General features: G+C 41.5%; 1 protein-coding gene across 1 annotated transcript in view; it reads left to right on the top strand.

Annotated features, from left to right (window-relative positions):
• Positions 1 to 11,543: 11,543 nt before the first annotated feature.
• Positions 11,544 to 16,522, top strand: part of LOC311111933 (USP6 N-terminal-like protein) — a 33,082-nt gene continuing 28,103 nt past the window's right edge. Inside the window, exons 1-2 of the mRNA XM_084154858.1 lie at positions 11,544 to 11,699; positions 15,340 to 15,413. Coding sequence (XP_084010984.1) covers positions 15,348 to 15,413 — 66 coding nt within the window. The 5' untranslated portion in view covers positions 11,544 to 11,699; positions 15,340 to 15,347. The remainder of the gene's footprint in view (positions 11,700 to 15,339; positions 15,414 to 16,522) is intronic.

Raw genomic sequence — 16,522 nt, 5'->3', positions numbered from 1 at the left:
GAATTATTCTAATGCAGGGATGGGCAACTTTGATGTGGGTGGGGCCACAAAAAAATCGGAACTCATCATGATCTGCGTACACACATCTCCCCCCACCCCACTTGCAAGCAAAACATTTTAGCGGCCCCCCTCATGACAGCAAAGTTTGCCATGGGGTTTAGAGAAAATGTTGCAGTTTTACAGCTAATTTCTTGCAATTCTTCTCATTTTGCCATGGGGTGTAGAGAAAGATTTGCAGTTTTACAGCTCATTTCTTGCAATTCTACATATTTTGCCATAGCATGGAAGCAAATGTTTGCAGTTTTTAATATGATAACTGATGATCAATGGGTCCCACCCCGGTCAGTAATTCGACCATGCTTAGATAGCTGGCCGCTAGACTAATTTATCAATCTAAATACATTTAGCTGACATGGACTAATTGAATGACTACTGATGCACAACCAAATTTCAAAATTGCACCTTGTGTATTCTATTATTCTAACTCTCAACAGTAAGTTGAAACCCCGACTGAGTTCCCCCCCAAAAAAATGGTCAGTGGGCCTACACCAGTTGCCCATCCCTGAGCTAGCTACTAGCTAGTTACATTTCTCTCACGCTTATAAATACATTTTTACAAATAAAAACAGCATATTATTGATCTGAAAGGTTAGCCATGTTAGTCCAGTCGCTAGCTTATCCAGGGTCAGTGTTACATAGAGCAACCATGTACTGTCTATCTATGGGAACAACTGCAATCATTTTGCAAGCAACATTGCCAAAATGAATGAAATAAAATAAAATGAACCTCATAAAATGTTACCTGTAATGCTCATCTCCTGTAGCCTAATTGTCATCTCCTAATTTTCATAATGTACCTAAATTACAAGGGTTGGATATGCACTAAACTGTTTTATATGTCAGCACTTAAAAGGCATGTACAAAATCTGGTATATGGTTTGCCTCATATACATTGTCTACTGGTATCATTTTAAATTGAGAACATACACTGAGTGTACAAAACATTAAGGACACATACTCTTTCCGTGACATAGACTGACCAGGTGAATCCAGGTGAAAGCTATGATCCCTTATTGATGTCACTTGTTAAATCCACTTCGATCAGTGTAGATGAAGGGGAGGAGACAGGTTAAAGAAGGATTTTCAAGCCTTGAGACAATTGAGACATGAGCTGTGTTCGAATACTCATACTAACCGCACTAACCATACTATTTGTGACGTAAATTGAGTATGTAGTATGCTTATTGGTCATAGTATGGATATAGGTAGTATGCCAAAAGTTCCCAGATGTTGTACTACATTTTCCAAAATACGAAGTATACAAGCAGTGGACACTATTTCCGTGCTTTTAAGGCCCATAATTAAATTATTTAGAAAACGGGCGTGGCTTCACAACATTTTCTGATTTGAAGAAAATGGCAGAAAATATAACGCTGAAAACCGACGAGAGCAGATACAAATTCATTGCTTTAACAAATTCTGACAAATATTAAGAAAATATTGAGCAAGTAATGACTTTTCAAATAAGTTACGTTACAGGTTATGTTGGCTGACAATTTGTTAGCTACGCTAGCCTTACGAACCGCATAGCATATCATTACAGCAGTTGCTTGTATGTACCGGTGTGTTAGCTAGCTACCTAAAGTTTGTTGGCTACTAATACATCGAACTTGCCAGTATATTAACTATATGCTATCGAACTAACTACCCAACGTGTAATGACTTCATTATTCACATCATTCTTAGCTTAGCTAAATTGTATAGTTATTGTGCGTTCTCAATGGACATTGTTAATGAAGTCGTAAGATGTCTAGCTAGCAATATGTTATGCTAACAACCTAGCAAGAAGTTGGATAGCAACAGCATCAACTTCCGGTAGACAGTCGAAGCGCCAGTACACTCAACTGAAAGGATACAGTTTGTTTACAGTATACTAAAAGGAACTAATAGTATATAGTATGTAGTATATTCTCATTAAGTATGTAGTATACAGTGTTAGTATGGGTAATCGAACACAGCTATGGATTGTGTATGTGTGCCATTCAGATGGTGAATGGGCAAGACAAAAGATTGAAGTGCCTTTGAACGGGGCATGGTAGTAGGTGCCAGGCGCACTGGTTTGTGTCAAGATCTGCAACGCTGCTGGGTTTTACACGCTCAACAGTTTCCCATGTGTATCAAGAATGGTCCACCACCCAAAGGACATCTAGCTAACTTGATACAACTGTGGGAAGCATTGGAGTCAACATGGGCCAGCATCCCTGTGGAAAGCTTTTGACACCTTGTAGAGTCCATGCCCTGACGAATCGAGGCTGTTCTGAGGGCAAAAAGGTGAAATTGATTAACATAACTGAGAAAGAGTGACCATCAAACAAAACAGATTGGAGATCTTACAACTAGACAAAAAGGAAATGTACATTTGAGAATACAACACAGAAACACAGATATATTACAGACAGAACCCCTTCCCTTCTTTATTGCAGGATTGTGATATGTCCTTACAAAAACAAAATAATGGGCAATCTTCACAATATTTTCGGTGGTCGAATGGAGACAAGGAAAAAAGTGTGTTTAGAACGTGTTGTGACGTTTGACTTTCAGCGTAATCCATTTTCAATTTCAATAAATATAAATTGCAGACTGTCGGCCACATTTGATAACTTGAAAACTAGCACTTGAAACTAGCATAGGTAACAACTACCCAGACGGAAAACCGTGATGCACATAATACACAGCTCCCCTTCTACAGGCTTGAGGGGGAGGGTTCTTGAAATGTAACAGACAATCAAAATCTTGCCAAACCGTTTTTGCAATACAAAATTGTCCAGACATCCAAGGGAGGCGTGACAACAATGTGATTTTGGAGGTATGGCAACACGAGACTACACAACATGGGAAACTAGCATTATAAGTGCACACTCTTATGGTACCTGGCCGGATACCTGGCCTACATGGCCTAGACACTGCCCCCTGGTGTAGCGGAGGTTACTACTAATTGTGGTGCGCTCCGGGGAAGATAGGTGGGTACTAGTCGGTACGCATTGGAGTAACACTTATTTTGGTATTACTGTATGGCTCAGTTTGTTGAGCATGGCGCTAGCAATGCCATGGTTGTGAGTTTGATTCCCGGGGCCACCTATAGGATAAAAGTGTCTGCTAAATGGCATATATTATTATTTATATACAGTATATTATATTTGTACCCTCTTTCATAAGACATACATAATGTTGTCTGTAATATAACATCGTTGAAAAACTGCTTTTTGGTCAAAGACCTACATCAGGGTGACGTAATATATGGCGTAATATGAGGTCTGCAGTACTCTATAGGATTGATTGTTTCTACCCGCTTCCACAGCATGTGCCCCCAGGTTCGACCCCTCTCCGTCATGGGCCGGGTCATAGGCCAGGAGAACTGCCTGTTCCTTAACGTGTGGACCCCCAGCCTGAAGCCTGAGGCTGGGCCACCCGTGATGGTGTGGATCCATGGTGGCTACCTCCACATGCTGACTAGGGGAGACGAGGGGTACTCCCCGAGAGAGGAGCTGGCAGCCAGGACTGAGGTGGTGTACATCAGCTTCAACTAGAGGCTCAACTCCCTGGGCTTCCTGGCTCTGGAGCTGCTGAGAGAGGGCTCACCCACTAACATAAGTTCCGGTAGTCCCTCCCCGTTTTGGCCCTTTTGCTTCCATTTGATGAACTCTGGTCAAATAATAAAATATATAATAACCTACAACAGTATAGCAAAAGATGGCAATCCATAAATTCTTAGTCCCATGTGCCAACGTGACAAAGTGAAAACGTCATCGGCATGAAGAAAAAAATATGTTCCTCTTCTTCTTGGTATTTTGCTGGCAGGTAATGTGCAAACAACCCTTGTCATTGAGACATTAACAAAGATGATTAGTCTACAAATACATTTTGTATTCCTCATCAAATTCCCTCATCCCTACCCTCACTACAGTTTACGGTTATGAGCATGCATAACTGCAAACTCCTGGCCCAACTATGTTAGCACCAAGTTAGCATTGCAGAGCTCTCAATGTCTAAAGCAGTTTTCTACCAGATAGCTCATGGTGTGTTCAAGTATGATAATGGAGGCGATGTAGCCATTTTACGAACGATTTACTGCATTTAACAGAGCTTTAAAATATTAATGGTATTTATATTTGTACTTCCGACACGCTGAATATTTTATAGTGTGTATACCTACCCATTAAGATGTGAATATTTAATATTCTTTAATGTGATTTGGCTAACTGGAGGTGTCTTGTCTTGCTACTGATGCTGGGAGAAAAGGTTTTCTTTCTTGCACGCTAGCCCGTTCTATCTTGCACGCTAACACACATACTGTACACACAACACAAACACACACACATCTATGTGTGTAGGGAGCATGTAGAGCCTAAATTCTTATAAGACTCACCTCAACCCCAATATGATATGACACGTTAAATCAAATTAAGCTTTTCATGTTGTAGCTTTGGTGTAGCTTTTTCACGGTGCAACAGTTTTAATTCTTGAAGAAGCCATAAATGCATGCACGCACACGCACACAAAAGAGGTGCACTAAATCCCCTGTCCCATGTCCTATATCTGTATCCTGATCTGAAAGTGTTGAGTATTGGCACAAGCCTTCAGGTACCCTAGGTTAGATGGAGATACTGAAATAGGAACAAGGAAATGGAACATAGAAAACGAGGCCATGTCAGATTGGGATTGAGCCAGGCTTCTCTCATCTCTAATTGGTACCCCGCCTTTTTGTGTCCCCCAGGAAACTACAGCGTCATGGACCAGATAGCAGCGCTGAAGTGGGTCCAGAGGAACATCCATGTGTTTGGAGGAGACCCCAATAAGATCAAAATATTTGGGCAGAGCTCAAGTAACGTGGGGTGTTAAAGAATTGTCTTTTATCTGTGAGACAGACATGGAGAGTTTAGTCAAGTCATTTTAGAGATTTCTATTTTTATGGTCGGTAACAAAAATGTCCTTCTTTGTGGCATCTCTGTGTTATCTGGGGGGTTGAGGGCAGAGCAAAGTATACATTTCCTTCACAAGATGGACCAATAAACTTCTATCCTATTCTACTCTATTCTTCCACAGTGTGGTGGATATGAGTCGCTTCTATAATGCATCACTGGAGAGGGTGGAGTCAGACAAACAGGCCTGCCTCCGAAAACTCTCCCTCAGTCAGATACTACGGGTAAACACATATACACACTCTCTCACACACACACACAGACACACACACACACACACACGCTTGCATACATACACAGTCCACCAGACAGATACTATGGGTATACTGGATTTACACAGTGATTTTAAAGTCAACAGTGCCAACCTCCAGGTAACTGCCAAAATAAAGGAAACACTAACATAGTGTCTTAATAGGGTGCCAGAACAGCTTTAATGCGCCTTGGTATAGGTTCTACAAGTGTCTGGAACCCTATTGGAGGGATGTGACACCATTCTTCCACGAGAAATTCCATCATTTGGTGTTTTGTTAATAGTAGTGAAAACCGCTGTCTCATGCGCCACTCCAGAATCTCCCATAAGTGTGTCAGTTCGTTAGTAGGCAAACGGAAGACAGTCCTCCCTTCTTCGATAGCCTCCTTTTGGTGAGGATGCACAAGTGTATCCTACCGCATAAGAGTTTTGCTATCTGCCACACCCCCCTTGAATCAGCTGTTGTATTGTCGGAGGAAAAAAGCATGCACACATTTAAAAACGATATGATACTTATCCTTTTATCTATAAAAAGTTAATTTGTTTTAATCAAATCTTTACACATTTATTTTGGGATCCATCCCTGTAAACGTAATTTGCCTGATGATGCGCGAGTAGAGAAGGAGCTTCTCATTTTATACAAGCTCCTTTTTGTCGACATTCACTCTCCTCGCCACCTCTCTTCGATTACCTTTGACCTTTTTCAAAAGGAGGCGAGAGAGGACAGAGGAGAGAGGGCGCAGGAGTTGAGCAAATCTAATTGAGAAAATGTCAGTGTGTCCCATTCACTCCTGTTTCTTTTATTTAGGAAGTTACCTGTATTCTTTTCATGACATTATCTTGCCCCCAGATGGCAACTGTGCACAGTACAACATACATTGAAACAATAGAATAGAGAGTAACTGTCACTATCTTGCTCTCTTTCTCTGTCCCTGCCAGGCCATTCCCTGGAAGGAGTAACCGTCATGGAGGCCAGATGACCCTGTAGACCTGCCAACGAAGGGACGCTTGGTGGTGGACGGTCACGTTCTCCACGCCCCTCCCTTAAAAACGTGGGAGAAAGGAGGTGACTACGATGATGTTCCCTTCCACAGAGCAGGAGACTGACTTCAGCTGAGTAATAATGGGCTCTGTTCCATTACTGTTAAACGTAGCCTGTCTCCCTCTCTTCCTTGAAGTTGATCTGACATGACTGGATTGGTGTAAGCAAGCTCGATTTTGCATTGTATCCAACCCTTATTTAAAAGGCCATGGCTATGGAAACCTCTTTCTTAAAGCCAATTTATGCTTGCTCCAGAAATGCATCCGGAGGCTCCGTACAGAGGGTGTGATGCAATCGCGGAAGCTCGGGAAGCTTGCAGAAGTCAGAGCATTCATACTTTAAAATAATAAAACGTATTGGGCTTCACGGAGCAGAGCTGTTGTGAACGAAGTTGTCAAGGAAGTTTGTGTTTAGACAGGACCTCCCATCCCCACCTCCCGAGTGGCGCAGCGGTCTAAGGCACCGCATCTCAGTGCTTGAGGCGTCACTACAGACCCCCTGGTTTGATTCCAGGCTGTATCACAACCGGCTGTGATTGGGAGTCCCATAGAGCGGCGCACAATTGGCCCTGCGTCGTCCGGGTTTGGCCGGTGTAGGCCGTCATTGTAAATAAGAATTTGTTCTTAACTGACTTGCCTAGTTAAATAAAGGTAAAATAAAAAATGTCAAAAAATGTGTGAGGCGCATGGCGATTTGGTACGGAGCTCCATTTGGCTTCTGCAAGCCTCCGGAAGCTCCGCAATTGCTCAAACCCTCCATATGGAGCCTCCGGATGCATTGCCAGAGCAAGCATAAATTGGCTTTAACAATGCAGAGGGCTCCATATAGCTCAGCATTGACATGATTGGTTGACGGTAGGTGGGGGCGGTACATCCTGTATAAACACAAACTCACTTCCTTGACAACTTCCTTCACAACAGCACTGCTCTGCAAAGCGCAAGAAGTATGAATGCCCTGACTTCTGCATAGGCTGTATCACCGTAAATGCTGTATGGCCACTGCAGTTGATGGATTAACCATGCAGAGCCTTTTAAAGCTATATAGATCCGGATCATGACTTACATTTCAGTCATTTAGCAGACGCTCTTATCCAGAGCAACTTACCGTTAGTGAGTGCATACATTTTCATACTGGCCCCCCCGTGGGAATCGAACCCTGGCGTCGCAAGCGCCATGCTCTACCAACTGCGCTACACGGGGCCTAACTTAGAGTTACTTATTAAACTAAAGGTACCTCGTGAATGATCACGAACTTGTCTCTTAAGTGAGTCTGTGTGAACACTGAGTGATACTGTTTGAATGTGTTCATGTGTGTGTGTTCCCAGCGGCCCTAAAAAGTCCAGTGTACAGCTATGTAGGGCAACTGGGTACTACATAGAGCCATGACTACATTGAACTCTATTCCACATCAAGTAACTCATGCAAGCAGTAAAATTAGATTTAAAAAACAGATACAAATACACCTTATGGAACAGCGGGGACTGTGAAGCAACACAAACAGACACAAAGACATGCATACACATACACGATAACATACGCACTATACACAAACGTACACATGGATTTTGTGTTCTTAATATGTGGTAGTAGAGTAGGGGCCTGAGGGCAAACACTTAATGTGTTGTGAAATCTGTTGTGAATGTATTGTAATGTTTTAGAAATTGTATAACTGCCTTAATTTTGCTGGACCCCAGGAAGAGTAGCTGCTGCAGGAACTAATGGGGATCCCTAATAAAATACAAATACAAATGGGGCTCTCTTCCTACTGTAGCTCTCTGAGATGGCTTTACAGTAGTGTGTAATACTTATTCTCCTGAATGTCCAACTCACATGATGGTAGAACTAAGACAGACACAGCACCCCGTCCACTTCAACACAGAGGGTGAGTGAGTGAAAGAGAGGGCCTAGTACTTTTGTAGTTTGGTGGAAATCCCCATCGACTGATGGTTAGATCAGCTTTAATATTGCATATAGATTGTGGCTTCTATCAATGTAATTATCTGCATCATTTCCAAGCCCCCATATATTTTTGGGTAAATATATACAGTACCAGTCAAAAGTTTCTCTTTGCTTATTTGAGATGTTCTTGCCATAATATGGACTTGGTCTTTTACCAAATAGGGCTATCTTCTGTATACCACCCCTACCTTGTCACAACACATCTGATTGGCTCAAACGCATTAAGAAGGAAAGAAATTCCACAAATTCACTTTTAACAAGGCACACCTGTTAATTGAAATGCATTCCAGGTGAATACCTCATGAAGATGGTTGAGAGAATGCCAAGCGTGTGCAAAGCTGTCATCAAGGCAAAGGGTGGCTACTTTGAAGAATCTCAAATTTAAAATATATTTGATTTGTTTAACACTTTTTTGGTTACTACATGATTCCATATGTGTTATTTCATTGTTTTGATGTCTTCACTATTATTCTACAATGTAGAAAATAGTAAAAATAAAGAAAAACCCTGGAATGAGTAGGTGTGTCCAAACTTTTGACTGGTACTGTGTATATTTTTATATATACAGTATTTTCCTTCTTCATTATTTTCCCCTGAAATACAGTTCCCTCTGCTAACTGGAGTAAAGTAATGGACAACAATACTTAGGCTTCTACTTCCAGATTATGCATACTATAAACATTTTACGGACACAATATATTTTACATTAGTTATCTTGTTTTTTTGTTAATTTTAGTTCCACCCCTTAGCTCCCCTCAACCCCTCCTATCTATCTCTGAACACCATCCAGTTTTGTTTTCTATTTGCCATATATTTTTCAACTGCTGTGATGTTTCACAAAAGTTCTGAACCTTTCTATTCTCATAGTTTCTACAGATTGCAAATTAAATATATATTTTTTTGCAAAGAGTATTATTAAATTATTAATCGATTGACTTTGACTTTTCAAATCACCCAGCAGTATTATCTGCAGAGTTAGTTCCAGGTAAATGTTGCATTTCTTCAGCCATTCCTGAACCTGTGACCAAAAACAAGCTACATATGTGCAGTACCAAAACAAGTGATCTAATGATTCTGTACCTTAGCAGCAAAATCTCCAACTAGTAAATGGGGTCACCATTTACTAGTTAGATGGAAATTATCCAACCATTATGTTGAAATTATATAAAAAGGTAAATGCAACTTGCAACAATTTCAAAGATTTTACTGAGTTACAGTTCATATAAAGAAATCAGTCAATTAAAATAAATTAGGCCCTAATCTATGGATTCCACACGACTGGGAATACAGATATGCATCTGTTGGTGACAGATACCTTTAAAAAAAGGTAAGCGCGTGGATCAGAAAACCAGTCAGTATCTGGTGTGACCACCATTTGCTTCATGCAGCGCAACACATCTCCTTTGCATAGAGTTCATCAAGCTGTTGATTTTGGCCTGTGGAATGTTCTGTCACTCCTCTTCAATGGCTGTGCGAAGTTGCTGGATATTGGCTGGGAACTGGAACACGCTGTCGTACACGTCGATTCAGAGCATCCCAAACATGCTCAATGGGTGTCATGTCTGGTGAGTATGCAGGTCATGGAAGTACTGGGACATTTTCAGCTTCCAGGAATTGTGTACAGATCCTTGCGACATGGGGCCGTGCATTATCACACTGAAACATGAGGTGATGGTGGTGGATGAATGGCATGACAATGAACCTCAGGATCTCATCACGGTATCTCTGTGCATTCAAATTGTCATCGATAAAATGCAATTGTGTTCGTAGTCCGAAGCTTATGCCTGCCCATAACATAACGCTACTGCCACCATATGGCCCTGTGTAGCTCAGTTGGTAGAGCATGGCGCTTGCAACGCCAGGGTTGTGGGTTCGTTTCCCACGGGGGGCCAGTATGAAAAAATGTATGCACTCACTAACTGTAAGTCGCTCTGGATAAGAGCGTCTGCTAAATGACTAAAATGTAAATGTTGACATCAGCAAACTGCTCGCCCACACGACGCCATACATGTGGTTGTGAGGCGTACTGCCAATTTCTTTAAAACGACGTTGGAGGTGGCTTATGGTAGAGCATTCAGTTCTTTGGCAACAGCTCTGATGGGCATTCCTGCATTCAGCATGCCTATTGCACGCTCCCTCAATTTGAGACATCTGTGGGATTGTGTTATGTGACAAAACTTCACATTTTAGAGTGACTTTTTATTGTCCCCAGCACAAGGTGCACCTGTGTAATTATCATGCTGTTTAATCAGCTTCTTGATATGCCACACCTGTCAGGTGGATGGATTATCTTGGGAAAGGAGAAAAGCTCACTAACAGGAATGTAAACAAATGTGGGCACAACATTTGAGAGAAATAAGGTTTTTGTTCGTATGAAAAATTTCTGGGATCTTTTATTTCAGCTCATGAAACATGGGACCAACACTTTACATGTTGTGTTTATATTTCTGTTCAGTGTAATAATAAACTACATTTATCAATCTGAATAAATACTACAGCCCATTTAGCATGAGCAATCGGGAGTCCGGCATCCCCCCAGAGTGGTTGCGCGCCGTGCAACAGCTTTTTTGCCCATTGCCTCATTCACAGGGCGCCCGCGATATGCCGATTGTGCATATCATACAAAACATATCATATGAAATGGGTGATGGACATCCACAAATGAATACACATCATACTAAATGGAGTGAATCGGATTTACATACAGAATAATACAAAATGCTCTGAGACCAGGTTGCCTTACCAGTCATTGATCAATTCTTATATAGTACCACTGCAATGTGTACAATGATAATCACTTATGTTTGATTTTATATTTGAAAACTATTCTCACTTGCTTGTTTTGTACTCAGGTGGCTGAATATCATGCCATATCATGCCATGGCCTAAAATACAAGGTATATTGCAATCACTGATCGATGATGCTAATAAATACTCTGGGTGTATGGTTATAGTCTTTATTGACACAAATGTAATATTTGATTTATTTTGTAGCCCTGAAGAACTTGCTAGAGGGCTCAGAGTACAATACTACACCTTGGCTGGTGTAAAGCAGCAGCACAGCCAGGAGAGGGCGCCAAAAGCACATAATATACTTCACATCAGCCACCACTGTAGTGTACATGAGGTGAGTCGGACCGTAGAAACAAAAAAGACTGTAATGCAGGAGGACTGCACCTTTAAGTCATCATCATACAGCTTACATATTTCTGGAACGCATGCCACGCTGCTGCGCCTGCTCAGTGCACCACAGACTGTTCAGTGACAAATGTACCACTATTCCGTTAGATGTAGGTAGCCCGTGTGCTCCAGTATGGACCCACTGTTGACGTCGCGGCTATTGTTGTGATTCCGCGATTTGGGTGACAGCTCCCGTGGATCTAAAATTTCAGGAGCGACGGAAGAATGAGAAGAGGGAATTATAATATTTCTACTGCACGGATAGCGCAGAGAGATATCCACGATAAAAGGTAAATAATACTCGATCTATTTCCTTTATTGTTGTCTCGCCATTCGTGTAGAATTCCCCTGCTGGTATAACGCTACATTATAGGCTATGAAAATGCTGATGAATGCCACAACACTCGCTCGTGCGGTCGTGTTTAGCCTTTTGTGTGTTGCCTGTATTGCTTTTGCTATAGGCTACAGTTTTGCGTCTCCACAACCTTACAGTTATGCTCTGACATAATGATCATATAGCAAATACATAATAGGTTTAGTTATAGTTAATATTTTCTTGTAATTTGCCCAATGAATGATGGAGGGTTTGCCTTAATCTCCTTTTTCAGAATAGTCTATTTCACACCCTGTTCATAGAATTATAAGCTATGAATGTCATTACATTTTATCCACAAGCGACAAAATCCCCTTGATATCAATGTAGCTTTTCTCTGTAGCATGGCGAATATGGTTATAAACAGAAACACTACAGTAACTTGATTTCCTGCTTAGGATAGGATTCAATAGATGGATTTGCATAGGTTGGCCAGCGTGAAATACACAGAAACAGTATCTTTATTGTTTTACAATATTATATATGCACTATCAATCGTTGTGGTAATGCACAATTAGTTATGTAATGAAAGAATGTGTGTGTGTGTGTGTGTGTGTGTGTGTGTGTGTGTGTGTGTGTGTGCATGTGCGTGTGTTCCTGTGCCTGTGCATGTGTTCGTAACTAATTCCCTTTGCATCTGTGTGTGTGTGGGTCAACTTCCTCTGGGCCAGATGTAAAGTCAATCAGTTGGGGCACGACCGGCTACTTAAACCCTCTCTGGTCCCTCTTCCGGCCTCTGCCCTGCCAACAGAAACTCTGTATGCCTGCTATGATTTCAGACCACTGACCACATGGCAGTTTCTGCAAGATGCTTTGAATAGTATGCAGCACATTCAGTGCTTTATAAAAGCGAGGATCGCCATCGCCTGTGTTCCCTCTTCTGAGTTTGTTGTTCTGAAAGTAAGACCAGAGATAAAGAGGTGAAGCTGTTACTGACCATCAGTAGCCTACCATATTGGTATTGATGTCTCCCGAACTGAGACCTCTGTTCCTTTGGTTAGGAGGGGTGTGTTGTCACTTTTCCTTTTGCCCATTAAGAAAACCAAACAAATGTTAGGCTACAAGGTGGAGGCCAGGAGGGTCAAATGTCTTTCTCCTTGTAGTCACTGGTTGGACAGACATCAGTATCTGCTGACCATGTAGCACCAGGTGTACTGTACTGTGTAGACTTCAGCCGAAGTCTCAGTCATCTCCCGTGCAGTGTTTTATTTGTGCCAATGAGTGTCTGGCAGACATGTGCTTCGTCCTCTACCTCACTGAATTATTAAATAGGTCTAGCCTACATTCACATTCTAGACATTCAGTCCTGTCTGTGGTACCTTAAAGCATCCATGCAGTCTTTGTAATTGTATTTTGAAATCATAACTGTATGTCTAATAAATCACTGTGTGTGTTTTATATTAATGAAAAGAACTCCAAAATATATTTTTTTATCAATTATTTCCCTGACCATCCTTTGGCCTTGAAATATTCAGTCTGATCGTGTGGGCGTTAGGAAACAAATGTGAAGATATTTACATACACAGCCCTGATTAGCTGATAGGATCGTCTAAAGCTCACCCCTTACCCAGATGAACAGTCATTGGTCTATTATAATCAGATCACATTGTGATGTCATGATGTGGGCCAAAAGTTCCATCCCACCTGAACAGGCTGAAATTCCAGTTATTTTTAAAAATAGCTCTTACACAAAAAGGCTATTATTATCATTTTCACAATTTCAGTGTTATTTCGACCTCATGGAAATATATAAAAGGAAAATCACGTTTTTAACTGCACTGCCCCTTTAAGTTGGCTACTCCTGGCCAGTGTGTGTGCAGGGTTTTGTTCAAGCCCAGCATGAACAAACCTGATTGAAACAATTGGGATTGAAACAATTGGGATCCTCAGGTTAGACCACAGTTAGCTCCATTGGATGTTTTGAAGCAAAGCTGGAACAAAAGCCTCCCCACACTTTCTCTGACCCTGTTCTAGCTGCATTTGCCTGATTGCCTGTGCTTGACACATTGATGTCCAATATGTGCCCCCTCAAAATGAGTACCATAAACAGTACAGTTATCTTTCATTAGACTTGTGCCATGCCCATGTTGCATGTAGTTGGAAACAACATTATGGAAACGTCTCCACTCAGTGGTTGAAAGCCAGTCACATAACTTCAGTTAAGAGATACCAGAGTGATGGAATTACACTTCCTTTCCATTATCGCACTGCTTTGCTTTATCTTGGCCAGGTCGCAGTTGTAAATGAGAACTTGTTCTCAACTGGCTTACCTGGTTAAATAAAGGTAAAAAAAAAAAAAAAAAAAATCCTTTGTTCTGAAGATGCCTTGCAGTCAGGTTGGAAAAAACAACCATTGGTTGTGTAATCCTGGCCTCAAAGATGGTGATAAGATCCAGATGGTGGATGTGTCCTGCTGTGGTCCAGATTATGACTGATCTGGAACCAGGACACTGGTAATGATGCAGCCCATGGAAAGTGTGGATTAACTGGGATTAGGCCTATCCCGCTGTTTTGTTTTGGAGAGTACAGTATAAACATTCTTGTACTGGAGGGATCCCACTGATAAGGTCTGTTCATATGATGGATTGAGTGAAAACCTGTGCTTGTGGGGTGTAGCACCACAGAGGCATAGGCATAAATATGCTACACTCTGTCATGTGTGAAAAGGTAAACTCAGTGAGGTCAGAAAGCTTTGTAACAGGTTGGAGGGCCGTGAAATCAATATTCCCCTCTCAAACAAAAGCAAACTGCTGTAGGCCTACACTGGCTATCCATCTTCTCAAACAGGCCTACACAACGTACAGTTGAGGACCCTTGAAAATATTGCCTTCATACTTTTTGGATGATTAGCATGACATAATTGTGTGTGCGTGAGGTAGATTCCTGTGTAGGAGGGTGCAGAGAGAGAGGGGAAGGCAGGAGGAAGGTGGGGATTAGCAGGTACTGTCAGCCAAACACTGGCAGGACTCTTGGTTCCCAGGGGGCTTATATTACTGGTCCACAGAACAGACAGACACACTGACATCCTCTTCACACACTGCCAACATACTGTACATCCACATAGCGCTCTGCTTCTCAAACCCGTGTTCTATTTAGCTTTCACACATTCAAATCTGCCGTTTTTACTTTGTTTTTATTATGTTACTCAATAGACACACACAGATGTTTAAAACTATCCCACTACTAAAGGCATGTGAAGTGCATTCAGCCATAGTGTGACACTGTGTCAACACTGAGCTGAGGAGTGGACACATGCTGGACAGAGCTCTATAGGCACAGTGCCAGGAGAAGGTTACAGGCTTATGATCAACATTACTGTTAATTAACCAACTGAATGGTCAAAAACATAATCTCCTCTTTATACAGACATCACCTCCGCTTTTTTAAATTCATCACTGATGTGTATCCAGTAGTCAGTTAGACCGACATATTGGCTTGCTAGCATGCTGTAAAATGAAGAGCATGTCTGTTATATTTTTGCCAACACATTTGCCCACAACCATGCAAACCAAAGCATCTCTGATTTGACATCGTTTCTGTTTTATTTTCCTTCTCAGATATTGACATGAAGAAAGACATTGAGACGTTGATAGCAGAGGAACGGGCTGACATCATCTTGAAATATGATACGGTGGGTGACGTTCAACAAATACACCGTTCAGAGGGTTTTAGGATGCTGTAAACTGTTTTTAAAGCTCTAAAATTGCCATGTGCACTTCCACCTTAGTTATTTCTCATTTACCGATGACCAAAATAACCCAAGCGACCTGTCCAACAAATGCCTCTACAGTTGGAGAACTCCTAGATAAGGTTTGAAAGTTCACAGACATCAGTTCAGTCATTACAGAGTTCCAGTAACAGTCATATTAGTCACATAGCATAGCAATAGGGCTATTTAGCTCCAGGCCTGCATTGATGTATCCATGAATGTTAGTCTAAGACTGGTCTTCTTATGTAGGTAGACTGCACCACCTCCATCACCTCCATAAACAAGGAAATAGATCAACCACACCAGTCAAAACCAAACAGCAAAGGTGTTGTTATGTCCACACATAAGCAAGTGCAGTTTGTAATGCATATCCTTGATAATCAGATGTTGATTCACTTGGCCTGAGTTTGTACTTTAAACAACATGCATTCCATCTTCAGTACATGTCATGGAGTTATCCCATCTGACTGTACCACATGTCCTCTCTGTCTGTGTGTTGTCCATCTGTTCACACAGGAGGAAGAGTTCATACTTGTTTGAGCGTGTTGTTAAAAAGCGTGACCATCGCTCTAAGAGGGATAAGAAAGAGAAACCGACGGTGTGTTTGTGTGTTGCTAAGCATTGTGTGTGTGCGTTGATGACGAAGCCTAATAGCATGCTTGTGGTTTGTTGTGTAACAGAAAATTATAATATAATATAATATGATGTTGAGGAGATTTAGACACACATATGCAGCTAAAATAGTCACAGTTGCCAGGCAAACGCAATCATACTGTAAGAGAGATGACGTAGGCCTATCTGTGCTGTATGTTGTTAATTCTATAAAACCTAGAGAAGCATACATTATAAAATGATAGATTATGCAGTCTATTTAGTACAAACTAGAGGTCATGAACTTCAAGCGACCCAAATTTCCCTAGCAATATCTGTCTGACAGTGTCCCCTCTTCAAATTGGGGTCAGCAGACACGCTGGCACTGGAAATAGCAAGAGAGAGAGAGAGTAGGAATGAGAGAGTTAAATTTAGCTTAC

Source organism: Coregonus lavaretus (assembly GCF_964263955.1).
Source record: "Coregonus lavaretus genome assembly, chromosome: 37".
Classification (NCBI taxonomy): Eukaryota; Metazoa; Chordata; class Actinopteri; order Salmoniformes; family Salmonidae; genus Coregonus; species Coregonus lavaretus.
Note: the sequence above shows the minus strand (reverse complement) of the source record. Positions and strands in the feature narration are given on the sequence as shown.